Source organism: Idiotropiscis lumnitzeri, chromosome 11 (genome assembly GCF_059441095.1).
Source record: "Idiotropiscis lumnitzeri isolate Australia: NSW breed Sydney's pygmy pipehorse chromosome 11, RoL_Ilum_1.0, whole genome shotgun sequence".
NCBI lineage: Eukaryota > Metazoa > Chordata > Actinopteri > Syngnathiformes > Syngnathidae > Idiotropiscis > Idiotropiscis lumnitzeri.
The window spans coordinates 9,167,862-9,195,500 of NC_142401.1; the positions used below are offsets into that span (position 1 = coordinate 9,167,862).

The 27,639-nt window shown below is 42.4% G+C and overlaps 2 protein-coding genes across 3 annotated transcripts in view; both read right to left on the bottom strand.

Moving 5' to 3' along the window:
• The window catches only part of LOC148327267 (kazrin-like), an 86,584-nt gene extending 70,769 nt beyond the window's left edge, over positions 1 to 15,815 (bottom strand). The window contains exons 1-4 of the mRNA XM_088309402.1: positions 15,751 to 15,815; positions 13,857 to 13,959; positions 12,802 to 12,896; positions 12,637 to 12,723 (exon numbers count right to left, since the gene is read on the bottom strand). Of these exons, the coding sequence (XP_088165528.1) occupies positions 12,637 to 12,718 (82 nt within the window). The 5' untranslated portion in view covers positions 12,719 to 12,723; positions 12,802 to 12,896; positions 13,857 to 13,959; positions 15,751 to 15,815. The remainder of the gene's footprint in view (positions 1 to 12,636; positions 12,724 to 12,801; positions 12,897 to 13,856; positions 13,960 to 15,750) is intronic.
• Positions 15,816 to 16,798: 983 nt separating this feature from the next.
• Positions 16,799 to 26,502, bottom strand: prdm2b (PR domain containing 2, with ZNF domain b). Of its 2 annotated transcripts, none has more exons than XM_088309558.1 (4): positions 26,330 to 26,502; positions 22,852 to 22,937; positions 18,277 to 22,610; positions 16,799 to 18,193 (listed from the first exon to the last, which is right to left on the bottom strand). In XM_088309558.1, exons 2-4 carry the CDS (start codon positions 22,868 to 22,870, stop codon positions 18,176 to 18,178), a joined length of 4,371 nt encoding a protein of 1,456 aa, XP_088165684.1. In that variant the 5' UTR covers positions 22,871 to 22,937; positions 26,330 to 26,502; the 3' UTR covers positions 16,799 to 18,175. The 2 variants fall into 2 exon arrangements, with proteins under 2 accessions (XP_088165684.1, XP_088165683.1); XM_088309557.1 differs by lacking the exon at positions 26,330 to 26,502 and adding an exon at positions 25,589 to 26,171.
• Positions 26,503 to 27,639: the final 1,137 nt, after the last annotated feature.

The window sequence follows — 27,639 nt, forward strand, 5'->3', positions numbered from 1 at the left end:
GAGTAAGCCATTTTCAACACAAGTGGAAAATGACCGAAAGTATAAACTGAAAACAAAATTGGACTTCAGCGCAAGTACTTTCTCTTAGAAATTCCACACTGTATCTTGATTTCAAACTAGTTTGAAAGTAAATCAAATCCCCCCAATAAATAAAATGTATATATCAGGCTCATGTACATTCAAAATATTTATTCATTTAAAATGGGAAAATGTATTTACATTTAGTATTATTGAAGCAATTTTGGGGACGGAATTTAAAATCAGTTCCACATGAACGAAAACTTTTTATTTTCCAATACAGTCAAATTTCTATATTGTCTGTCGGGTTGTAAAATAAAAAGAGATTAAAAGGGCCAACAATATATTAGCAGCTATAGACTCGCAGAATACAACAGCCAAGGTTAACTTCTCACCAGAAGCATCAAAGATTTACGGGCACTCCTTGCCAGCCTTGTCTTGTATTCCAGTGAAGACTTTTTACGAGGGCGCGGCACAGCTAGCAGGCATCAAATCAGCCAAGGATAAAGGCGGATAAAATGTTTATGACAAGAGACTGACAACTGAATTCCAATCTCGCCTTCGATGTTTACAAGGTGCGTGAGGGAGGTGGGGGCAGCGAAGATTTGGATTGTTTTCGAGGTCGGGCTGTTAGGGTTAGAGTCAAAAGGACAATCTAAGTCAACACCTTTTAGGAGGTTAGGCGTTGGGTTTCACGTTCAGGTGTGGTTTGAGGATTTGGTTTAGGGTTATAATTTGGTGATTACTGTCCGACAATAATTTCATTCCACACCAGTTATGGTTAAGGTATTAGAGAAGCGTGTTGGCGCCAAAAAGGACACTGCCAGTCAACACCATTTAGGGTTACGGTCAGTAACAAAAAGCACAGAGAAGAGGGGAATCACATGTATGGACTAACATTGGCACTTAGTTAATAGGTTTGCATGTAAAAATGACACCAGTACTAAAATGTTCCCCTGAAAAGACTGCCGTGATTTACGGGCTTTTTTTTTTTTTTTTTGGGACGAGATTACAACACATGCGTGCGCCCCCTTTTAGAGCTCGGCTTGTTATTTTCTTCCGGTTTAAGCGTCGACGTCACAGATGGGAGGCAAGCGAGGTAATATTGCTCAAACTGTCTGAAACGGCGACCGATCGCCGCCAAAATGCAAATACACATTACTACTCTTGTCCACTTCAACCTGTGAAAGTATAAAAGTCTTCTGCACAATAGTTTGGATTTATTGTGATCAAACGTGAGCTCATGTGATCACCTCCACAAAATAAAGAATACTGTGCCAATTGATTCTCCACTTACACAGGTTGAAACGGACAAGAGCAAGAATACACAACCCCCGACTGGTTATATTCTGGACAATTAGCTACGCTAAAGTTGTGTCAACTCTCAGGAGGCAAACGTCAGTTTACAGCCGCCGGCGGGCGGGCATGGATCTTAAGCTCCCTGGTGTCCCTTCAAAGGGATGCCACAGGGCTCCCAAGTAAGGCCTATCCTTTTCTTAAAACAATACAATAGACTTCAATTGGATTATTGGCCTCAGTGATGATTCTTTTCGGAAATATGTACTACACAGAGAACAACTGGGGTTTACTCTGAGTCCATATGTGTCGTTTTAGGTAATCACGAGTCAAATGTCGCCACCAAAAAAAAAAAAAAAAAAAAGATTCCAGGAGAAAAAAGGTACAGATACTCTCCACGTGGCCTGGTATTCCATGTGAAATGTGTACGGCCCATTACATTCTTTGTAGACACCCACGGGAGCAAAGCTACATCAACAATAATCTCTAATGAGGCATGTGAGCCCATACCCGTCTCGGGAAGAAGCAATAGAAAGGGTATATGAAAACAAAGTATGATCAGAGGAGTGTATTTACGAAAGACCTTAACCTCCACTATTATGCTGTCCAACATAAAACGGCATTAAAAAGTCTCTTTTTGCCTCAGTATGCTTGGGGCACCATCGCTTGTGTGTCAGACAGCCTCTGCCAAGGCAATTTGACGAGGCTCCAAGAGCTGCATTTGGAGCCAAAAGGTCCAGAAGAGTGGGAATGAACAATATGAGGCAATCGCACACCAGAGCGCTGGGCTTCATTTCCGAGATGATGGTGCCAGAACAAATACCCTGCGCAGTTTTAGCGGGGCCAAAAGAGTCCACACTGGATTGCAACCAGAGCAATAACACTACCTTCAACTGTCACATACAAGAAGACTGATTTTTTTTAGAACTTTTAATGTGCGGGGTTTGAACGTATCAATTAGGGCTGAGCAATGTTGGCTCTTTGTGACCGCCTGCAATAGTTGGTCAGCATGTGGGTCCAATTTAACAAATCCTCTTGAATAATTGGACACGTCACTTTAGTCAGATTCAAGTTATTCCGGTAATCATTGCAGGTTTTTCTTTCTTGAACGGAAAGGTACCAACAATTCTGTCCAATTATGTGTATAGATTTTTAAAAAAGCACATCTGATACGAGGGGTTTATTTTCAAAACAATTTTAAATTGGAAGGCATCCACTGGAAATGTGCAGCCGCCTAGCATCTTTGCCTTGATTGATGTAAGTACAGACTCGTTCTGATGTTCATAGGATGGAAATATATGAAAACAAAAGTAACAAACACATTTAAAAATATACCGTTTAATCATAATTTTAAAAAAAGAGTTTGAACGAAAAAAAAAAACCAATTACATTTCTCTAAAGATTGAACATTAACACACACAAAAACACAGAATTTCTCTCTCTCTCGCTCTCTAATTTCCATCAAAGAATGTCTCGGCCAAAAAAGACTGAAAACAGTCCAAAACGGGTTCGCAGGACTACATCAAACATTAAATAATAAACAATAAATAAATATGACTGCAGTTTACAAGTGACTCTAATGAGGATAATATTTACAGGGAAAATTTTTTATACATAGCTAATAAGATCAGACACATAATGGGTCGGCTCCAGCACCCCTGCGACCCTCGTGAGGAGAAGCGGTTTGGATAATGGATGGACATAGTGGGTAATCATGCAAGAACAATTTTAGTTTGCTAGTTAAATTATCTAAGTAGCATGATTACACAAAAGGGGCATTAGTGCCGCAAAAAATATTTTGGCAGAAACAAATAACGCAAAAAAAAGTTATCCAAAACAAGTTTGATTTTAAGATTTCACAAAAATTGGTTTACAAGCTGCAAAAAAATGTTAAATGCAAAGAATAATTTCCTGCCCAGCTAGTTTGCAGGATTATCCAAAAACTAGCTAATTAGATTACAAAAATAAATTACGGAATGACTAGTTGTTTGGCAACCTGGCTAGTTAACAGGACTACTAATAAAGAACTGTTAGCTTAGGTGGTAGCCGTTTAGAATACATGAGCTATACAACAGTTTACAAACAAACGCAAAACATCTAATTTATCAGGGGAGTTTAGTATGTATGAACTTGATTTTTCATCCAACTGACACCCTTAGGATAGACTAAAACAGAAGGTCCATATTTTCTTCCACTTCCCCTTCCAGTAACTGTCTGATTACTTGTGTCCATACTTTGACACTCCAAACTAATGGTCAGATTTCTGCTGCTCATTAAATGTAATAAGTGCAAGACGAGTCAGAAACCGCATGGGGCAGGAAACCTCTGGTGGATAACTATATTAGATTCTCCAAATGTATGAATAAAAAATGAGAATTTTAAATAAGACACGCACTCGGGTAATCCTTTCATAATGAAGCCAAATCATTCTTGCAAATGTTTCACTGCTTCAGTTGATACAGATGTAGCAGCTAATTGCTTGCAGATATAAACATACGCACCCCCATGCCACATATGTTCTCTGCAGGAGATGAAAACCTTCGTCGTGTCGCCTTTTTTTGTGTGATAAGTCACAGAAAAAAAGTGTCTTGGAGTCTTTCGGGGATGACATGACTCGTGTTGGAAGGTGCAGCTCTGACTTGCAGAAGAGGCAACACTGCCCCCATCTGGTCACTTGCAGACACTTTCGCATGACGTCATGTTTTTCTCAGCAATCAATTTATTACAACCTAAGATTATTGACTGGGTCACAGACGGTGTGGGTGATCAGTCATGGGTGTAGTTCGTCTTTCCCTTCAAATTAGATGGGATAGGCTGCGGCTATTGAAGACCATGAACGGGATTAAGCGCTACAGAAAATGGATAGATGGATATTTAATTGAAACCCCTGGGCCTGTGAATAGGCACAAGTCTACGGTACTTGGTCTAGCCAGAGTTGCTCACTGGCTTCCACGTTCCGAATATTGATGGACGCATGGATGGATCCTTCCACCTTAGTTAAAAAAATGTGCTAAAAGCAATCCAGTGAAGGTTAATGTGTTCATTCTATTCAATTACAACATATGCCAAGATGTTAAATATATTGAAAGAGACATTCAGTTTTTTTTTTCTACAAGAACACTTTCATGGTGCTTTGATCGAATGTCTCTGATATTCTTCTGTTAAAATACACAAACAACCACATCACACTTTACATCCACTTTTAACACTCTATTTCAGTCTCGTGCAAATGAGCCACCGCTGCATTTGAAATTCTTCGTTTTTTAAATGTGTCTGCGGTGTAAAAAAAAGAAAAAAAAGTTGAGGACCATTGTAGTGTGCTGAAAATAATATCAGTGATGTCATTGACTAGGAAACATCGTCATCCAACCCCTAATTTACAAGCACTTCAAGTCAATTTTATAGTATATACCCCCATTAAAGTAAAAAAAAATAAAAATCCTGCTTTCATGCTCACAAGTGTCTTATCAATCGACAATCCAGGCTGAGTTCAGACTACAGGTTGCGCCGAAGCTCATTAACACGCTTGTGTGCAGCTCACCAAAGCAGCGAGTTCAAAGACGCTTCGGCTCGACAAAATTTTTGTGCCGCTCACTTCAAACGGCGCTCATCGCAATGTCTGCGTTGTCACATGACCTCCATCCGTCTATGTTTTGAAGCACTTACGCTGTTGAGACTTGCGAGGAGATGCAGACAGCTTCTGTAGTTCAAAGCGGGTCTCCGTTGACGTGCGCTGCTTTCACTAACAGTGAGCTTGTTTACAAAAGCATAGTCAGCATTGCCATATTTCGCAACTTTTCTGACACCACTAGTGATTATTTGAAGAAAAAAAAATAAAAAATTTCCGACATTTTGGACCACCTCACTTATGGATGTGCTTCCAAGCCTCAAATTTTCTGCCACGTTCAGCTTGCATTAGAAAGTTGCAATGAAGCTTGACCGTTCATTCTATGAGGTTAAATTGATGGACATATTTTACATGTTTTTGCAAACGGGACACTTTTTCTAAAAGAAATACTAAATAATTTTCTTCGTTATCTTCTATTATACAATTTAAAAACAAACATGGATTTTTTTGGGGGGAGAGAGCGTGAGACTATAATGGATTAAAAATGCATTTCCAACCATTTCAATGGGAAACGATGATGTGAAATACAATTTTTTTATAATTTTTTTGCATACTCGTAAAAAAAAAAAAATCATAATTTCTATCATTTTTGTGGAGGGTAACGCTCAAAGGAAAATATTTTCAAAGGCATCAGGAGGAAACAATTTCTTTTAGAGATTTTATTTTCTGGCCACATCACCCAGCCGTAATTGGCGACCCCACCGGACGCCCAAGATGACGTGACAAACAGGACGCGAAGCGCGGATAGACACCGCAAGGTCAAACAGAACGCACAAATGTCACAGCCATGATGAAATCTTTTCGTCACGCTTGGCAGTGAGCGTTCTGCTTTCAAGTGCGGCTTAGTCGGATTCAACGCGCTGCTCATCCAGCCACTTCAATTACATCAACTTCTCGTCTGACAACTGCACGCCCACACACACGCGCGCGGGCTCTCACACACACACACACACACTTAGTGTGCTCATTAGCTCTTCCACTTTTAAAACCTGACTGAACTTTGTTCTTGGAACTTCTTGACACCACCAACATGCACTAAAAAAATGCTGGGCTGTTTTCCTCGCCCAGCTTCTGCGTAGCTGAGGATTTTGAGCGGATTGGGTTACTTTTGCCCATGGTTGAGTTAATTACTTTGACCCAACAGATTGGGTCCAAGATTGGGTTTGTGCAGGCTGAGGAGCTGAAGATGGCCGCCATTTTGGGACAGTTTTGCTGCGTACTGACGTTGAAGTAAATTTAACAAAAACATTAGAATTATTTGTAACCAGTGCGCGACTGATGAAGGTTTGTAATAGTTGTGTGTTTTTCATTATTGTTCATTTTTATTTTAGACTTTTTTTTTCATAATTCATTTTGTTTTAATTAGTTTATACAGCAAGTGTGTTAGTCATTCGTTATTTTGTTGAAATTGCTTAATTTCAATTGAGTTTTTATTAGTTTAAATTTTTTTTAAATAAATGTCATTTGCCGAGTGCGCAATGTTGTGGAGAGAGTGAAAAGTATTGTGTAATTTAGTACAGCAAAGGCAAAAAATATATATATATTTTTTTTAAACGAACTCCAAAAGCTCATGGATAATTTTAATTGACAAAGACAAAAATGAAGGACAGATTTTCAGAAAATTATTGTTTGTTTTAGTTGCTTTTATAAATATTTAGTTATTATTAATTTTTTGAATTTTATTTTGTTCATTAAAAAGTTAGTTTTGGTTATTTTGTTAGTTTTCGTTAACTATACTAACCTTGTCACCTTGTGACTGATATCGTTTAACTACTAATGAGTGTGGGTAGTTTTTACCCATGCATGTTGAGTCAAATCCTCAACCCAATGTGCTCGATATAAATAACGCAGTGTTTTCGTGTTCATATTTTTGCGAGAAAAAAAACTTCAAATCAGTAGTTTTCAGGAAATTGGGGTACAATTCCGTAGATACGTACATGCCATATTTTGTGTTAAAGACGCATCCTTTGAGGCGTTCACCATGCGGGCGAGTGTGCCTTGCATGTTAAAAAGAAGCACCCAAGAGAATGAGCTACATTTCATCACCACAGGGGCGACTGATGCATATTTATACGGGCGACGGGGAGGGAGCCGACAAAACATCTCCTCGGGAACGTGCTCGCTGTGCCTCACAACAGTCAGGATGTGCGAGGGCACGGCCATGACGCTCGTGCTGAGCTTTGACGACAATATAGATGCATGGAACGTGTAGTCATGCGTCCTACAATGATTACACAGCCATTTAGAGGGAAATTTTAATCGAAGCCACGTACAAAAAGGTATGAAGTCACGAAAATGTATAATGTCACAAGAATAACGTTGTAAACAACGTGATTTTTTTTTTTAAACCAAGCAGGAACAAGTCCAAAGTTTCCTTTTAAAATTCTGACTTGATTCATGTAAAATATTTTTTTTCAATATCAGAATGTTATTCTTCTAACAGTTGAATCATAAAAATGATAAATTATTTCACAATATTTGTTGTTTTAGAAACAACTTCTGTCATAAAAAAATTAAATATTTACGATGATTTCTTGTCAAGAAAATTACCATTTATTAATAATCGTCCTATTATTTTAGTAAAATAAATTAAAAAAATAACATAAAAAATAACTAAACTTTTTTCCATGTTATTATTCTGACTTCAATTAAAATAAAGAGTTATATAGGAATATTTTCCATTTGATGTATATATATTAATACTTTATTCTCATGGTCACTTCTTTTCCTAGTAATAATAGAATGAGATTCATGTAAAAATTTTAAAATTTGAATTTAAAAATCTATTATTTGCATAAAATAACAAAATTTTCTGGTAAATATTCTAAGTGAGTATTAGTCCTTTATTCTTGTAAAATGAAGACTTATTAGTCGCAATATTAGGACTTTATTGTCCTAAAATGGTAATGGATTTCATATCAAATGAATTATTGTAAAACAATCACTTCTTTCTCATAATATAGCTTTATTTTCATAAAGTCAGCTCTTTTTCTAATACTATGACCGTCCGAATTCTTAGTGGAATAATAAAAAATATTTCTTGAGAAATAGCGACTTTTCATTTCCCGTAATAAATGAACTTTCAAGAAAAAAAAACTTGTTTTTTCGTCGCAATTCAAATGTATTCTCTGAATAATCAAACAATACCCTTTCGGAGCAAAGGCCAGCAGTGATGGCCTTGCGTTTTTTTTTTTCCAAGTTTCTCCTGAAAAAAAAAACAAGTGCAAGATTTCTATTAATAATGCATCTCTTCTGCTACTTAATTGTGGTGAGGTGAGGCCGTGCAGGCTGGCAATGCGGCTGCAGAAAAGAGGTGAAGAGAGCGAGTGAGGAGTTTAAAGCAGAGAGTGGGCACTAGGAGGCCGATATGTGGAGTCAGCAGACATTCCGGCACACCACTCAATGATGCAGAAAACGCAGCTGTGACGGCAAACACGCAAACGGCTACCCTGACGTACAAATCCACTCTAGATATTTTAATAACAACGGCTTTTCACTATCTTCTCTGTTCGTGTCCAGCACCGGATTCCTGTCGTACGTGTTGTGCTATTCTGCGAAAGCTGCAGCCTCTCAAAAAGCTTTCAAGCAACGTGTGCGGAGTTGATGCAGCATCGAGCACATTCAGCTGCTTTTAAGTGTTGGAGATGTGAGGGCGTAAAATCCGAGGGAACACGTTCGCTGTAAGTGAACACACGAGTCGATTCAGCTAATGTGCAGCTACATGAAATGTGTGCACACGTTTCAATTTAAAACACTGTCCAAACATGAGGCACTTGAAACATGAATAGCATCACAACCACTGATATCATGGAAGTTTACCTTTAATGATCACAGGGGTGACGGCCTCCACCAATCTTCAAAATAACCTCGCAAGAGGACTATTTTATTGTCAATTTTTTATTATTATGGTTATTTAGTTAGTTACCAAAAAAATAGTGCCATTAAACAAAAAGGATTGTCATGAGTGATTAACAATAGTTAGCCATCTATCTAGTTAGTAAAATTACATAAAAGTAGTTCCGCAATAACTATTTGGCTCGTAAGGTTACAAAAAAAAAACAGTTAGCTAGCTAGCTATACAAAGCCTAGCCAACTGAGCTAAACCAAAAGTACTCAGTTCCACTTAAATTAGTTGTTAGGTTGTTAGTTCGGTAATCGTTAGCTGGTAACGTTACATATAAAGTAGTTTTGAAAAAACTTGTTAATTGGCTGAAACATTTTGCAAAAGATAGTTTCCGTGAACACAAAAAAAAAAAGTGTTACGCAGAACTTAGAATAACTACACAAAAACAAGCTAGTTAAATTACCGGTAGTTACAAGCTCGTTATTTTGCAAATTTTATCTTTATCTACTTAGGGTACACAAACAGTAGGAGATTATTTTGTTAGTTAGAATGATTTCGCAAAATAATTACAAGTTATGTTAAAAAAAACAAAAAAAAAGATGGAGAAAAACTAGTAAACTAGAGAACACTAAACGAGCTACCTAAAAGTTGGCTGGTTAGCAGAATTATAAAAAAACAAGTCAGCATTGTTACTTCGCCATGTAGATGGAGGCATTTGAGAAAAAAAAAAGCCACTTAAATATTTATCAAACTAGTAAATTAGCCAAATAGAAGTTAGCGACCAAATATTAAAAGCGCGTGTTGAAGTATTGTCACTGAACACAAACACCGTCAGCCAACTCCTCTCGCTTTATTGACCGCCGTGATGGAGCTGGTGGTCGGGAGCTAATGAAGAGGCATGCGTCTCGCCGCAAGCGAGGAAGTCGAGGAGCTTATGTAAATGGCGCTCGTTAAACACCTCATAAGTCAGCACGTTTGTATACGAGGCAAACAAGTGACACATACTCGCTGCGGCTGATTGGATTGGGCAGTAAATAAAACTGAGCAGCGTGTGGACTCAAGCTTTCGCCATTCGGATATTTGGACTAGGACCACCACCAGAAGCTCTGCTGGAGTTATTTAATAATTCTTCTGAACGGGATTGTTGTTATTGACCGATATTGTTATTTCCATCCATTCATTGTAACGATATCCACACTCAGATTTACAATATTGACCGTGCATGCTTTTTGAAACGTGCAAACTTTACAAAGGACGGCCTGAGATTCAAACCCAGACACTCCACTGCGAGGCAAATGAGCTCAGCACTAGTTACGCATGCAGCCATGACAACGATCAGCTACAAAGGTCAAAACAATAAATCGTCAGCCAATGACGATACAGTCAGGCCATCAAATAAGGACTTCATGAGAAACCCAAGCGGAGAAAAAAATGCCGACCAAGCCAATGGAAAGAGTCAAAAAAGCTTTTTTACGGTTGCAAAAATGAAATATCTGATCACCACAAGGTTAAAACGCATCACAACAGCTATAATATTATCAACATTGAACCTGTAATGCGTCATTCTGGTCGCCCAGGTGTCCCTAATGAAGTGTCCAGGGAACGTATGGCGTATAAAATCTAAAAATAGCGACGGTGCTCTGGCTTTGAACCTCCACACAGACGCCTCGCTTTGGCATCAACGGCAACGGATGCGTCATAAAGTCCTCATATGGGACCGATGCAACAGCTGAGAATTTCACCTAAGAGGCAATTCCTCCTCTTGGCTGCCCACACTTTTTTTTTTTTTTTTTTTTTTTTGACCGTGACATGACAATAACGTCTCTCAAGTGAAGCCTTTCAAGGTTGCTCCCAAAAACCTTGATAGCCTACACTTGTCAATAATTCAGCCTCTGCAGCAGTTCCCTGTGTACCTCCTCATATAGCTGCATTATGAATATGATGCGCACGTCGTGGGATGTGGACTCCTCATCAAACTGCTGATGTGGGGGGAAAAAACAGGCATAGAGGATCCATGTCCGAGTGGTGCAGAACATGGAAAATTTCGTAGCAATACTGGAGTTAGGTCTCTGAAATGCCTGCCCACCTCTCAATTGTGAAATTACGCAACCAATTTGGGAGAGTTGCCTGTGGAGGGGAAAAAAATGTCGTTTGATTGTGCTGTTGCAGTTGCGGGTGTGTCCGCTGAATTTGAGGAAACCGCGTTCTTCTCAACTGTCAATCATGAGCCACTACAAGTCCTGGAAATATAGATGCTCCTTCATCTAGCCTCTTACTTATCTCCGCACATAAATACTTATTTGAGACGTGAAAATATCTCAATATCTCTGTTTGAAGCCTCCGGTGGCTGGAATATATTCCACTAAATTGACGTGGGGCTTTTCCAAGTCAGGACAACGAAGCGCTCTAAAGTGGCCACCCCAGCCCAAAACCCTTATCGACACGCAGACTTTCAACTCTGACCAGTTTTAGCCCTCATCTTTTGCGTGACATGCGTGCACTCATGGCAGACAATGAGGCACTCTAAAACCTGCTGCACACAGAGCAATGGAGTCAAATGGCAACAAGCCACACAAATACAGTTTAAACAGGACACACATATACAACAATACTTACTGGGAAATAGATTGGGAATTTTACATGCACACATTTAAAAAAAAAAAAGGGTTCGATTAACACCGGCCGGAGGTTGATTTCAGTCCGGCCCACAAATTGGCCATCGTGCATGTGATGCGGTCGCAACCAAATGAGAAAGTGACATAAATTGCCTTGCAAGGCGTCAAAAGCGCCACAACTGCGCAATGGGTAATATTCGTTGAATTTTTGTTTTTTCCGTGTGGTCTCTGAAGTGCACACGAAGGTGATTGGCTCATGCAGCACGACGTGAGTGAGATTGGTTGACCTTATCAACATAAAACAAGACACATAGGGCACATTTGTGGAGAAGAAGAAGAAAAATGGGATGAGGAAGAAGGAGACGAAGAAGAAGGAGACGAAGAAGACCATAACAAGTTACGAGCATTTGAACAGAAAATTAGCCAATTAACGATCCTTAAATTAAATAAACCTCTGCGGTTAGCATCTCTCCCTCATCATGCACGGACCGGACGGCGGGGGACTGACTGGCAAAAACGGGTCAATTGCCCAGCTCTGCAAACAATTACATGTAAACATGCGTATGTCTTAATCGGTTAACTTATCTGGACGCTTTATACAGCTAAATAAATATCAAAATAAGCCTACCAACCGACCCAAATGAAGCTTTTTTTTTTTAAATTAGTCTTTTCTATTTGGAAATTGCATTCCTTTCTATTAAAATGTTGATATGAATTCGATTTATTGTTCAGCGTTAGTGAGCAGTGGCTCGTTTACCCACCGAAAAACTGCCGCTGTGCTGTTTAAAAAAATAACAAGTGTGCTATTTTGACCGATGAACGTTACACACGTTAAATCCCCTTAAAAAGAAAACATGCACTTTTGCAGCTTCGCCACACAATTAAACATTGCCCACACATGAATATTTGTACAACATCAACTCCTTAAAAAATGCCAGCCCCTCCTCCTTCTAGCATCAGTGATGGTTGAGAGGAATCTGTTGCATGAACTAAATGAGCAAAGAGCCTCCTGGGAAGGTTGGCGGGTGGACTTGTGCGCAGCCAAGCAGGAATGAAGAAACCATTTAGAAAGTCCTGCGAGGGCCGTGCAAAATTTATGAAAACATGATCCAACATGACACGACGAGCATTTGTGAGTTCAACATTTTTTTTTTTTTTTGGGCTTTTGTTTCCCCATTTCACGGCTAGCCGCGTCAAACCCGCCGTAGGATACACAGAAAGGGACGTCAACTCACTGGCTTGCATCAGCTGCCCCTGGCGCCCGAACACCTGAGAGAAGGTGGCGTCCTGGCTGCAGCAGGTGAGCGTATCCTCCATGGCGGCTGCGGTGGGTACGAGAGAGGGGCGTCACAGCGAGGATGGGCAAGGATGGAGGGAAGGACGGAAGGAAGGGGGCTTACCTTCCAAAACAAGGTCCGCTTGCTTCCTACCCGCTGCCGTTGAGGGAGCAGACGCAGCCCCGCTAGCTCGCAGCGATGTGAGCAAGAAGTGCTCGCTGTGCAGATGATGGGAATAGGGAGGGAGGGAGAAGGGTTGGCTGGGTGAGTTGTGGGCGAAGGGAGGGGCCGGGGAAGGTGGTGTCAGTGGGAAAGTGCGAAAGGCAATGACGCTTCAGGCAGCGTGCTCAAGGATGGGGAGGAATGTGTTTTCATGATTATTTAATACACGGTGTTAAGTTTCACATTTGTGTATAAACAACTAGCTAGGTTTGTCTGCTCTCTCGGCGTGGGAATTTTTTCTCTTCTTAACATAAATTTACATTTAATACAGATTCATAGTTCAGTAGCAAATTCTGAATGTGACGAAGCTTGACCTGAAAATAAATTTAATCAACAAAAAAAAAAAAAAGTGCTGATATTTAACTCATTTACTGCCATTGACGGCTAAAGACGTCAAAGATTATTATTATTTATTTATTTTACTCGGCTGGTAGTGGATGAGTTAATTCGTCAGTGTCTTGAGGGCAAGGAGCATCATGGCGACATTTTTCTGCCTGACGTGTTTTACATTTAATACTGAGAAGTGATTTTGTTGCAAGTCGCCGCTGATTAACAGGAATTTTGCATGTTCAAATTTATATACTGCGAAAAATGAGTGAAAATAGACTTGATACATTTGACTCGGTCTGTTTTGGTGAAAACTGATGGGTAATGCTTTGCTGAAGAAGGGTGGCTTTTGCTGCTCAACACATATTCCACAAACAAAATATTCATCAAAATGCCATGTTTCAACAACTAAAACAAATTCTTGGAAAGACATTTGTGGGGTTGACTTCCACTTTTAAAATGCTGTTTGATGTCATTTTTAAGGGCAACCTGGCAGCTAGGCATGTTAATTTCCTCAGAGTAGAATATTGTTTTATATTTCATACAGAGGTGCTGTGAACGAAATCTGGGCAATTCTTTTGATCTTCTGTACATGGTTTGCGGCCTACGCCGCCACTTCATCTACACACCTTCACCTCACTTCCTCCCCCTCGCATTCCACTTCATGCAAATCCCCTCCATCCATCTCATGGCTGGGCCGCCACCGGGAACCTCGAGAAGTTAATCTCCACCCTGTGATGACGACAGTAAAGAAAAAAAAAAAGAGGATGAGGAAGTGGAGAAAAGGTCTGAAAAGAAACTGATGAATTACTTGAAGTATGTCGTGAAAATTGAGTAATGAGTCAAAACAAATCTCACGCCGTGTGCAGCCCAAGGAGATCAAAGAGCACATGCTGGCGTCAAATTACATCAATATAAAATATTCTCCCGGGCCTCAGAGGCTGTGTTAGATTGGGATGCGGTTGGCATGGCAACCTCAGGCCAATTTGCCTTTTTCCCTTTTCTAGTAGTAGTGGGGGGAAAAAAAATCATGATGCTCAAGCTTCCACTCCTTGGTATTTTAATTCCGCTTGCAATATTGCGGAGTCAAACCGGGTGGCCAGCTGCACGGAATTGCATTTTCATGAAACGAGCGAGAGCACAGCGGTATGCCGCAACCAGAAGTATTTCACCATTTGACAGCACACGCAACACACACACTTGGTGCAAAATTCACTACAGCTATAAAGTGCACCATCGCAGGACTAGCACATACTTTATATGACATCCAAGCGAACTCTCACCACTGTGCCTGGCCCATTTAGTGCATTGTGAGAGATCAGGGAATTTACCTCATTTAATTGGGCTCAACAATTAAAGATATTAATCTTTGTTCATCTATCTGATGTACAGTCACCTCAGCAAGAATAACAAGTTCAATTTCTTTGTTTTTGTTGTATACAGAAGACAAGTTCAGTAATGCAATTTTTATGTCATGATGTATACATTTAGATGTGTTAAACAACTCTGGACAAAGCACTTTAGTTTGAAGCCACCCACTTTTCAAGTGAGCAGAAAGAAACCAGATGGGAGTTTGCAAAAAAAAAAAAAAATGCAGAGATGAGCCACAAAAGTTTGGAACAAAGTTTGACGGACCGACACGAGCAAGATTAACCTCAACCCAAGGATGTGCTCATGATGCAAAACACACAAGCTCATTTTGTGAAGCATGTCATGGCTCACTAGTCTTTATTGATGATGGAACTCATGATAGTAGCGACAATGAATTCTGAAGTCTGACTTTTGCAAATGGCTGGCGGCCAGTTCAGATGTGGACTGTCTTTCACCCGAAGTTAGCTGGGATAGGCTCCGTGACACTTACAGGAGAAGTGGTGTTGAAGAAGCCACATGACCTTAACAGCACAATAACTTTTAAAGGTGAACTTAATTTGACCTTGGGGAGAGGACTAATCTCATGAATGCACATATTCGACTGTTTGATGTTGCAGTCCACAACTTTCTCATCTCTATATGGAGCCGAATTCACAACAGGTGGTTTGATGATTGTAAATTACCTTGTTCAACTGGAATTGAAATTTCTACATTCCATCTTGCTGTGGCCTTTCATAAGACCGTAAATTATGACAAAGGAGGCTCGTGTCTTTCCACAGGTCTTTAATAGCGATCTCAGCCAACGTGCATTAACTACCACGCAGGACACCGCGATACCGAATTGCGATAAAGATCCAATTTAACCGCAAATACAAATTTGGTGTCATCAGCAGGTTGCAACTGCGAAAGTCACCCGTATAAAGCTAGACAATTGGACCTGAAATTTGCCGTTCAAGTTCTAAGTTGGAGCAAGTTGTGCTTAACGTTTAACGTAATAGCATTAACCGTTTGGCAGGTGCATTCAAATATTTACCTGTGTAGGTTATAGAGCATTTCTGGTAGATGTACATGCGAAATATCCCTAACTTTTTGCGTCGAGAGTATGTATTTCTTTGATGCATGTTGGGAATGTCAGGTATATATGTGACTTACCTCCATCTGGTTTAGAAGCAGCACGTCCTGTACAGTCACACGTTGGACGATGGCGGCTTGATGACGTAAGGGCATGTTCAAGACTCCATTGCACAGAAACAAACAATAAAAGGTCGTGTTGTCAGGAGCAACTTAGCAGATGCTCACCGGCCTTTGGAAGCGGACTATGAATAAATAAATTACACCGAAATACTGCATATAAAAATACAGGCTTATTTTTTTGGACAGCACACAAATGCAGATTTATCAATAAGCACCACTAGGTGGCAGTATCACACTGTTAAGGCTTAACTCGTCTATCCGTCATTTTCAAGTTGAGTACCGAATAGGTTGAAACTGATCACATCTTTCTCATTTGAATGTCAAACATCTCCAATGCTTTTGTCTACATAAGAGGCATAACAAAATCAAATGCGCCTCCACGAGATGACAGAAGGTACATAAATATACAACTTTTCTTAAGTGGTCTCCCGTGAGATTTTTTTCCTCGTGAAATATGTGCCTTGAGTCAATAAAGGTTGCAAAACACTGCATTAATGAAATGAATATCATTTGACTCACTTTCTCGTTCCAACAGTAAATTGTGATAGCTCTATCATCAACGACCTTGCTTTAGTTGTACAACAGACATTTACCACCCACTGTAGATTAACAAGCAAAATGTTAATTTAAAGGCACGTGCAAGGTCTCTTATGGCTCTGATTAGTGGAGCAAAATAATAAAAAAATACACTTGCAACTCCGTCAGTTCTGCTCAATATGAGTCTAAAAATGCCTTTACAAAGATTACCTTCATACTTGATTGAAAACTGTCCGTTTATTACAGAACTGCACTACATGGTGCTTCTTCGTGTCAATTAAAACGGATTATTTCATCTTGGTAAAGGCAGAATTTTTTGGGAGTATGCAAAAAAAAAAAAAAAAAGGACCATCTCAGGCATCAGCAGTCTCCAGTCCAAAATATGAAGCAGCACATTACTTCAGTTCTTTCTGTAAGAATGTAACCAAAGAACTCCAAGGCCACTGTAAGAAACAAATCACTTATTGGGTCAATTATAGCAATATTTTACTTGAGGTCATTCGGGATGTTTGTTCATCCTGAAACACAACTGTTCCATTAACGCTGCAAGGCAAAACACTTTGATTCATTGTGGAAATATAAATTAGCGTCCATTCATAGTGTTCAGTTGACTTTCCCATGTACATGCTACAAGTATTTTGAGTGGCGTCGGCATCGTCTGTGCTCGATTCAGGGAAACGTATTCATTAATAACGCATTTGGAAGGACACCGGCATCCATTTTGATACATTGTTGTACACGTTGGCATGGCTCGTGAACAAGAATTGCATTTGTAAAAGAAAAACACACAAAGAATGTGGCAACGAGAGAAACGGTGAACACTTAAATTTGTGCACCAAAAATGTTTCAATCATGCATTCTGAACATGACAAGTGACCAATTGACATGAAAAATAAACAACAAAAAAAAAACCCTACTGATGAATACATTCCATTGTTCAATTCATGAAGCCAATCTTTTTACACATTTTGGCAGTTGATTGTAAAGTGCTGCAGGGACGTGTGAGTGACGTTTAATGCTTTTTTTTTTTTTTTTAGACAAGGATCAATATCATAACATGTTGAGAGGACCACATTAATGTTGCCGCTGGCCTGCTAACGTCAGCGAAATAAACAGGTATGACAAGTAAAAACATGAGATGTCATTGAGATCGAGACTGGAGGAATTAAGTTGTCCATCCATCCACAAGCGCGCGCGCACGCACGCACACATACGTACACAGAATTCCTGAGGACCAATTGTTGCAGTCAACTGCCACATTTCATTTCCCCACACAAATGATAAGCCAATAGAACATTTTCTACAATAAGACCACGACAAAGTTTGCAGTCTGACATAAGTTTGCAAAACAAAACCAAAAAAAAAATACTAAAATGTATGTATTGAAGCCGTCGGCCACTGGAAGAAACTTGGAAATTTGTTGTCATCTCGATTATATACTACATTTCAACACATGCATTAGGACTCTTAGGGAAAATAAAATGTCCAAAAATAGCTTAAAACAACCAAAACGGAGACGTAGTAGTAAGCAAGTTTCCCTAACTGATGCATGATTGCCATTTGCAATAGGATCAGCTTTGACAGAGCCCTAACGTTACTGTTTTGGGTCAAGTAATGACACATATTGTACACATATTTATATATATTAACTCACTGCCATTTACAGTGTGTTTTTCTTTTTCTTTTTTTTTTTTTGCAAGGCTGGCTAAAAACCAAACGGAGGCTCAGTTTAGTTTGTATGACAAGTGGAAGAAAAAGAAAACAGTCCGGAAAGGCAGTCGAGATGTCCTCTTGTGTGGGACAACCAAGAGCCCACGTCCCAGGAACCCGATGAGGTCGACGTGGCTTACTTCATCAGGACCTCCTGGAACCACACGTGTGGGTTAATGAAAGACATCACAACAACATGTTCAAGCATTCGCGCAGACAAAATGGAGAACCACTCACCGGAGCGTCTTTAAGCTCAGGCGTCGGTGCATCCTCGGCTTTGGCCTCCGCAGCGGGAGCTGCCATCTGTGAGCTCCTGGTGACTGGACCGCCGAGCCTCTCTCTCATTCGGAGAGAGAAGCGCTCTTCTTTCTTGGGTTGCGGCGGTGATGACGACTTGGGCTCCACTAACTTCTTGGGCGGCGCTTTGCCCATACGCTGCATCCTCCCAGGCTGCTTTTGTGTTGCGGCATCACCGGGCGAGTGGGTGGGTGATGCCTGAGGCTGGCTCTTGGATTTTTTGCCGGCGCCGGGAGTCGCTGCTGGGAACGAAGCGGGTCGCTTCTGCACACTTTTGCCTTTAGCCGTCTGCGGTGGTTCAGGTTGCTCTGCTGCACCGGAGCTCCGAGCTCTTGTCTTTCCAAGGGGTTTGAGTTCCGGCTCCGTTTGTGCCGCTTCACATTCTTTCTTCCTCACATTTTTATCGGCGCCAGACACCGCTTCTTTTTTCTTTTCCTCTGCTTTTTTCTTGCCCTTTTTCACAACGGGCTTCATGGGGCAGCTCACGGCCATGTGCTTGCCGAGACTGGCCTGATAAGTAAACTCCCGGCTGCAGTGGGGGCAGACGTTCGTTTGGTCCTCTTCAACTTTAACGGCGGCCTTCTTTGCCGAGGTGGCGGCTTTATTCTTTTGTGAAATAGCCTTCTGGACCAGCTGGTTTTTCTTCTTGCTGAGGGCACTCATTCTTGTTTTGCTCACATCCTGATTAAAATTAAGTCTCTTTGGCTGGCCCATTCTTCGGAAGGCACTCTGGCCTGCTGAGGGTGACGCGACTCCGTTGGGAGACTTCACTATTTGCTTGAGGGGGATGGGGTTCTTTTTGGGAGTGTAGCGCTTCTTGTCGCTGGCATTGGCGCAAGCCAAAATGTGTTGGTGCAGCTCGGGCATGTTGTCAAAGCTGTTGCCACACTTTGTACAGCGAATGGCGGTGGTGAATGTCTGCGGTATATTGTGTGTGGTGAAGTTGGTTGCCGAGGCCATGGAGCCGGCGTGGGAACGGCTATGATACGGAAAGGGGGGCGGCTTGTAACTGGGGTAATGCTGGTTCTGACCGAGGCGGACGTCGGGGCCTTTGGGCTTTCCGCCCTCAGAGGCCATGATCTTTATAGTAGTGTAGAGCTCCTCATTGGGATCCTCCGTGCCCTCGTCCGCATGATTACCATTAACGTCAGGCTCATCCTTTGCAGGCTTTGCATCATTTTGTTCTAGCGCTTCCTCAGAAGTCTCTTGTGCCGGTGAGGAGATGCTGATTTCTTCTTTGGCTCTGGATGGATCGGTGTAGTTTTGTGGCCTGAGTTTTCCACTCTCCACGGAGGTATGTGTGCAGGTGTCATTTGGATGCAAATCTTTTTGGTGCTGTTGTAAATTGCAGAGGAAGGCAAACTCCTTGGAACAAACGGAACACACGAAGATGGTGCCCACCCCGTGTAGCGTGGTCCGGTGAGCGAGAAGGGCGTCTGCGTCGCCAAACAGCTGCAGGCAGAACTCGCATTTGAAGGGCCAATCGGATGCGTGCTCCGCAATATGCCTGCTGAGCTCCTTCATGGAGCTAAACGGGCCCTCGCAGACATTGCAAACAAAAGTCTTGGCGTAGGTTAAGTCGATTTTTTCGGCTGCGGGGATAGGATCGGGTTTCTTTTCGAGAGGCTGAGGTGAAGGGTCAACATCATCTCGAGGCACATGGTTTATGACAGAGGGCTCATCTGTGCAATTCTCAGGCTCCTCTTTTATCTTCGCATGTGGAAGGCTTTGTGGAAGCAGCAATGGGGCCGGGTCATGTGACTCTAGGAGACGCGGAGAAGTCGGCAAAGACTCTGGACAGGGTGAGAGAGCAGCCAAGTCGGAGTTTTCAGACTTCGGAGTTCCTGAGTTGAGGTCTCGGTTAGTTTCACCATTCAGAAGCGCGCTGCTTGCCTCAGTCGGAGATATGTCTTGTGTAGCGGACAGGTCGACTGAAGAAGGCTCATGAGGTGCAGGATGATCGAGGGGATCTTGGAGTGGAGTGTTCGGGGAGTCCAGTGTCTCAGAGTGTTGCTGCTCTTCCTCGTCTTTGTCATCACAGGCGAACAAAGTCTCCGCCTCTTCCGACGGTAGCGGTAGTGACCTTGGCGACATCTTTGGTGAAAGGACAGGAAGAGGCCGCTGGGCCAATGAGTCCGAGGGCTGAGAGAGAGGAGAGTTCGCCGTGACTGGTGGCGAGGGCATGGTGGGTAATACGGGGGGTGGCGGTGTTGTGGATGTCACGCTCGAGGTGCCGGGTGAGGAGGGGTTCATGGTGACGGGGGTTAAGGATGGAGGAGACGGGTGGGCAGACTCAACATTGGGAGACTGCGGTTGAAAATTGAGGTTGGCGAGTAGCGAGGGGCCCTCGTCAGTCGGCAAGGGCAAACCCACATACTCATTCATCAGTACCTTTTCAAGCATGCTGGTGTTTGGCTTCCTCTTTTTTACTTGCAGCTGTGGTGCCGCGCTTCCCTTTAAGTCCGGATCAGCACCACTCTTCCGATGCAAGCTCAAATCAAGCGCAGAATCGCTGAGAATCTTGTTGGAGGTGTCGCTTCTTCTACAGACAGTGTTTGACAGGTCCAAGGGTTGTTGATTGCAAGCGTTGCCTCCGTTGCCAGTGGGACTTTGCCCAGGGTTACTTCCACAAGGGTTCAAGACTGCAATGTCATCCTTGTCCGGAGAGTTTCCGAGAGGGAAGACACTGAGGTTCTCCAGCTTTGGCACCTTGAGGGTGTACGAGCTCACCGCGTCGGGTTGGCATCCCTCTGCTCTGAACGGCGGACTGAGCTGCGGTGACGACGGAGGTGAGGCCGTTCGCCTTTTAAACCGACCCGAGGGACCTTGCAGCGGTGTGACAGAAAGTGGCGACGCCAGCCTCTGGCTTTCTGTTATGAGCGTGATGGACTTTTGAACGTCTTGCGTCTGGAGGAGTTGCTTGAGCTTGGGCGACAGATAAACGGTTTTCTCCCGTTGAAATCCCGATGAATCCGCCGCTTGCTGAATAAGGCCGCCCACGAGCAAGTTAGGCGAGGACGACGCGGTGGATGATGAAGAGGCTGTGAACGACGCCGCTTCCGTTTCTACTTTGAGGCTCGGAACAAGAGGCGGTGTCGACGTTCTTCTTTTGGATGACGGCGGACAGAAGTTGGACACTTGCTTGGCAGTACCGGCTCGGGCCTCCACTTTAAGCGCCTGACTAAGCTGACTCGGGCTGATGATGACGGTGTCCAGACCGAACAAGGCAGCCGACCGAGTGTCCACCTCAATGACCTCACAGCTGCTCACCGTACTGGTGGATAGTATCTTGCCGTCAATGTAGAAACTCAAATTCTCAGAGATGTTTTTGGATATGTCCACAACGTAATCGTCCCGGTCAGCCTCGTCTTCCGTGTCAGCGCTGGGTACGTACACAAGGGCGGGGCTGGTATTGGCCGACGCTTCGGGTCGTGGCTGCGCTGACGCCTCCTGCAGCAGCATGCCTTTCCGACGAACGCCCTTCGGTAACAAGTGTCGTTCGTGTATCCTACGCTGGTGGCGTCGCATATTGGTGTGAGTGCCAAACGCTTTGTTACAGTATTTGCAGGGATGGAGCTCCTTGGAAGCTCCATTTTCGTCTAAAATGAAGGGAGGATCAGCATGAGGCCCTGACTCCTTCTTCGGCGTTTCGGAGTAGTGTGCAGGTCCTCCAGTAAACTGCGACCCCATGGAAGCATAATGACTCGATGGGCTGGTGCAGTTGGGACTGGAAATCTCCGTCTGCACCAACGGGCTAAGCAGATGAGCGGTTCCAGCCAACGAACCGGGCTTCTTCTTAAAGCTGCTCTCATGTCTCCTCTCGTGCCTCCGCCGACCCACCTGCGAGCCAAAGGACTTGCTACAGTAGCGGCATTTGAACAGTTGTGCTTGCTGGCCGCTGACAGCGTGAATGTGGATGTGACGCTCCAGACCCTGCCTGGTGGAAAAGTGCCGTTCACAGTGCTGACAGGGAAACGAATCTCCATGTAGATCCCCGTCGAGCAAGGGGTCGAAATCGGGATCGGTGTCGGCCTCCTGTTCTTGACTGTGAGGCGGGGAAGATGGCGACGTGTCGGGCTGCTGCTGGACTATTTGCCGCTGGGCTTCATCAGAAGACTGCAAGTCATTGGTATCCTCTTCTTCATCCTCTTCTTCATTTGCCCCATCCATCATGTCGACTGACATGTCCTGCACATCTCTTTGGTCAGTCATTTCTGCGGGCGCGACTTTGGGAGGTCCTTGTGTTAATGGCTTCTCATCCTCCTCCTTCACACCTGTCAAAAATTATCAGGAATGTCAGGCAAATTATGAATTGAGACCCCGGATCATGTATTTAACAATATATTTTAAAGGTCACACAGTGATGCAGAAATTGATAGCTTGCTCAGACATATTCACTTCTGCGGTGCGTGTTTTGCTTTTTTGCATCACTGAAAAATGTGCTTCAGATGCTTGCAGGAAAGGCGACAGGAAATACTCTTATTCACTATGTCCACGTGCTGAAAATCCACTTGCCTTCTTCCCCATCCCACATCGCCAGAGATTTGTCTCCACTTGTTTTCTGCAAGTCGGCCCAGTCAGCTCTAGCAGCTTTCTTCTGGCTGCAGACAAAAAGACAAAAATCTTGACATTGGCCGGGTGACGATTTGGACAAAACGTTGACTTGCAGATCACCTCTCATAGCCTGAAGCTTGGCATTTCTTTTTCTTTTTGCATTTTTAAAGTTAAATTAGTTGTGTAAGTATTTAAAAGGTTGTGAAACATGTCGGGGGAGGGGCGGAGAGCAGGCGGATGTCGCAACGGTGTAATAAAGGTATATAAGAAAAAAAAAAAGGAAAATCAAAATGTTAATTAAAATATGACAACCTCTACTTAGTATTTTCTTTTTTGGCGGGGGGTTCCGGTCTCAATTAACCACGAAAAACGAGGGATTACTGGAGTTAAATCCCCTTTGTATCCAGACTTGGTGGACACCCCGCAATTACACTAAAAAATAAATAAATATGCAACTTAATTTTCTTATGATGCCTTTTTCGTGTAATATTACAACTTTTTTCTCATACATTCAATAGGATTAATTCTCATAATTAGGACTTCATTGTCATAACCCTAATTCCTTTTTCTTAACATTGGGACTGCAGGCTTGTAAAATTGTTTAATCTCCTAATGTTACATTTTCTTGTAATTACATTTATATTTATTTTAATTTTATTTAGACTTCCCCTTATTTTCAGTGTTAACCTATATCATTTACAAAAGGAAACGCCTCAAGTCAAATTACCTACACTTGAGTTATTCAAGCTTTTGTAAGTTAAGATGAATCGAGCATTGGAGCGATTTATAAAGCAGCTTCGAGCAACTTTATAACAAGTGTGCGATGTGAGAAGTGTCCGTCATGGCGTGGTAAAAATCTTAAATCGGGACATTTAAGTGTTTTTTTTTTATTTTGGACATTTGTATTGCATCCTGATTTCACATGGAAGGACAAATAAATGTCCACCCTACGCACAGTCCATTAAGGTTATACAGAATCCTCGGTTTACGATGTCTTGACATAAAAGAGTAGAAGGTCAAGAATCGCACACAATGTTTGCGCAGCCGCGTAAGAACATGTCATCATGCAGCACAAAAAGGCACACTAAGTTCCTGCCGTAGATACTGGTTTTCCTTTGTTTCATATTTATGGCTGACTGGAATTACTAGTGGGTTGAATGATGCTTTAGTGACGCGTTCATTGGCTATTTTGAAGTCCATCGTGACCAGCTGTGAGGTCACATGATTGTGTTTTACAAAGCCTATTTGAAAATCAAAGCACAGCGAGGGAGTTTGTGTGAGGTCAGTCATTCCTTCAGCGAGCACTTGAGGACACGGCACAGCTCATGACTGCATGACGTCAACGTAGATGAAGTCAGGCGGGTTAATTGAAGTCGAATCACAATCACGCCTGCAGGTATCCATAATGTGACTTTTAAGGTGTTCCACCAGACGGCCTCAAATCATGGCATGCAATTACACATCAAGACACAATTTGAATAATAGACTCTGGATCATTTCACCCAAACCTTGGCGTCAAATGCTACTTTGAAACCCTCACCGTAGTATAAAATCCTAAATTGAAACAGCAACCCAGGTTAGATATAAAACCTTACCCTTGAATCCCCAAATTTGAAACCCTAACTGTCTAGACACCCTGACCAAGACGTTACACCCCAAATTCAAAACCCAACCCTGACTTCAAACTAATCTAAGATTGCAATCATATTTTGAAACCCCAAATTCTGCTTAAAAACCTAATTTGAAATCCCAACATTCACCAGATACCCTAAATTGAAACTTCTACGATGTCTTGATACCTTCCATTTAAAACCAACCTCCGGCAAGGAGAAACTAATTTGAAACCCTGTGTGTATTTGGAAGTCTTACACTATGTCGTGATATCTGAATTCAAAACAAACCTAATATGGTTCAGACCCGAATTTAAAATGCATGAAACCCAAATTTAAAAACGGAATCTTCTTGAAACCCTCACCGGGTTTCACGCCCTAATTTAAATAACTAACTTGGATGTAAACGCTTACTTCTCACATTAAAATCCTACTTTGAAAACACAATCTGGGCTCGAAACTTTGGCTAGCAAACCTAATTTAAACCACCCAAATTTCCTTGAATCGTGAATTTAAAATGCTTGACAGCCAAGAATGAAACCAAAATGTGCTTGTCAAAACACCCTGACCGAGGCTTCACATCCACATCTGAAAGCCTAAACCAGAGTTGAAACTCTACTTTGAAATCATAACACTGGCCACACAGTATCATTCAATCTTACTTTTAAATCACAAATCTGACAAATTTATAAAATCCATGCATTTAGAGTCAACTCACATACACGAGCTAACAAGGAAGAATCATCCATGTCACAAGAGCCGAGTAGCAAAATCCATTTATCTTTTACTGACTAAAAAAAAGCGTCCAAAGTTCATAGCACGCTGCGAGGCATTTACTCCCAAGTCAGTTGAACATTATGTGTCCAAATAAACAATGTCCTTGTATGATTGCACATCATTCAAAATGAGTATGTAATATAAATGCTTTTTACACGATTGCACAACTTATCAGAAAAGGCGTTTTGTTTGGACGTTGTCGCGTAACATTCTAAATTATTTCAAAACACATTAGACACCCATCGAGGGGGTATTAAGTGTCCTAATCGAAATTTGTTGCATCTCAATTGAGAAGTAAGATAATAGTTTACCATCTGCTCTCATGCACCGAGGTGTCCCGGGCTAGCCGCCTAGCTTCGCTTAGCATTCGCCAGTCTTGACAACCTGACCGACTGGTTATTCCACCGGAGTCTTCAAGCAAAGCGGGCGTCGTTCGGTTCGAATACTCCCCGCAAACGTCCGAGGCGGGGGGTATTTTTATTCGCTACCCGATACCGGCGAGGCTGGATGGAAGGGGGTGCTGTAGTTGGCAACCGCAGCGGCGGAGGTGGAGAGTCGGGCGCTCGGTTTAGCTTTAGCTCGCCGCACTAGGCCACCATCAAGTGGAGGCTCGCCGATGGATGGCTTTCATGCTTTTCAGGAGCTCAGGAAGGTCACATCCTCGACAAGGAGCCGCTCAAGAGAGGGGGGGGGCTCGGTGGCGAGGCGTGGGAGCCGAGCTCGGGCGACCGCCGAACGAGGCAATTAGCGTAACGACTTTGGGGCACCTTTTGGTACCCACGGCGACGACTTTGATATCGGGTTTAAAAGTGGAGAGAAGCGCGCCCCCCTTCTCTCCCTTCTCCTCTTCCTCCTCCCTGCCTCACACATCGGCTAGCCTCCCAAATGCTAGCCACTAGCACAACTTAGCTCGCAAGTGCTAAGAAATCACTCCGCGGCGAACTTAGCGGAGGTGTCCGATGTTGAAAGTCGGCCTTCTTAAAAAGTGTGTTAAATCAACTTCAAAGTGCCCCGACCTCGGTCAAACACAAACACCAAAAAAGAGGCCTCACCTCGACAGTTTTTCCTTTCTTCCTCCGGTGCAGCTGTTATCTCGGGGTTGTCTCGGCTCGCCTCGCACGGCGCTGTACCACACCAGCAGCCAGCCAGCAGCAGCTCGTCTCCGGGCGCGATAGGCTGCGAAGAGTGAAGGATGAGCCGGAGCACCAATCACATGCCGCCTCGCCGCCTCTCCACTCCGGGGGGAGATTTGGGACAGCGAGCATCTAATCTGGTTGTGATGCGTTCATGGTGCACTTTGGTACCTTCCATGTCAACATGTCTGCGCCCAAAAAAAAAGATTAACAGTGGGCTACTTTTTGTCGATTTGACTTGCTTTATTTTGAACATTAATTCTGTTCTCAATAAGTAAAACGCACAAAAGCCGAAGAAAAGGACTCCAAATGTAAACAGTGTTAGCAGTCGTCAAATGTCAAACCAAATTTAAAAAACAAACATTGTTTTAATGTAAAAAAAAAAAACAACTAACATTGAAACCCTCATTTCAAAATTTCAAACTACCTTGAACCACTTCTTTAAAACTCTTGATTGACTCCATTTTAAAATCATAATTTGAAATCCTTGAATTAGAACCTTAAATCGAAACCATAACTGGGGTTTGAAACCCATATTTAAAATCCTTACTCTGTCTTGGAACGCGACACTAAAAGCCTAACCCTGCCTTTATACCTTAATTTGAAACATTTTTTTTTAAATTGTAACCGTAATTTAAAACCCCTTCCATGGCTTCATTCCCTAATTTGATTTTGGTTGAATCCCAAATTGAAAACCCTAACCCTGTGCTGAAACCCCAATTTGACAAAATCACCCAAGACACGATACGACAATTTGAAATGTTCACCTAGACAAACTCCAAACGTTGACCCAGGCTTGAAACCAGCATTTCTTTTCACTTTTTCAGGGACATTTAAATATTTTTTTTGTATATTTCAGGGTATAATTAAAGTAATGTTTAAGACAAAAATGTGTCACATGTCTTGGGAGTGGTTACAAGTCATCACGAAGAAGGCTCAAACAGCACAAAATTCCACAGTGAAGTTACCATATTTTATTTCTTTTAAGTGCCATTCATGCATATTGGGCAAGGGGGGGGGGTCTTGGGTACGGGTGGCTTCAGGTGGTATTGACAATTCTAATAACACTTTACAGCACTAAACGAATACAAAGAGTAGCTGTGTCACCTCATCGGACAGCAAAAGTAATAAATCGTGCAATTTAAAATTAAAAAAAGGGGGAAAATAGAAGGAAAACAAACAAGAAATGACAAAGACAAAATAAAAACAATGAAACACAAACCAAATAT

Bases quoted from the DNA above. Each gene is read 5' to 3' on its own strand.
- prdm2b (XM_088309557.1), bottom strand. From the start codon at position 25,644: ATGCTAAGCGAAGCTAGGCGGCTAGCCCGGGACACCTCGGTGCATGAG. The intron at 22,938-25,588 runs GTAAACTATTAT...TTTTGTCTGCAG, and splicing joins TCGGTGCATGAGAGCAGATG to CCAGAAGAAAGCTGCTAGAG. The intron at 22,611-22,851 runs GCAAGTGGATTT...AATTTTTGACAG, and splicing joins GATGTGGGATGGGGAAGAAG to GTGTGAAGGAGGAGGATGAG.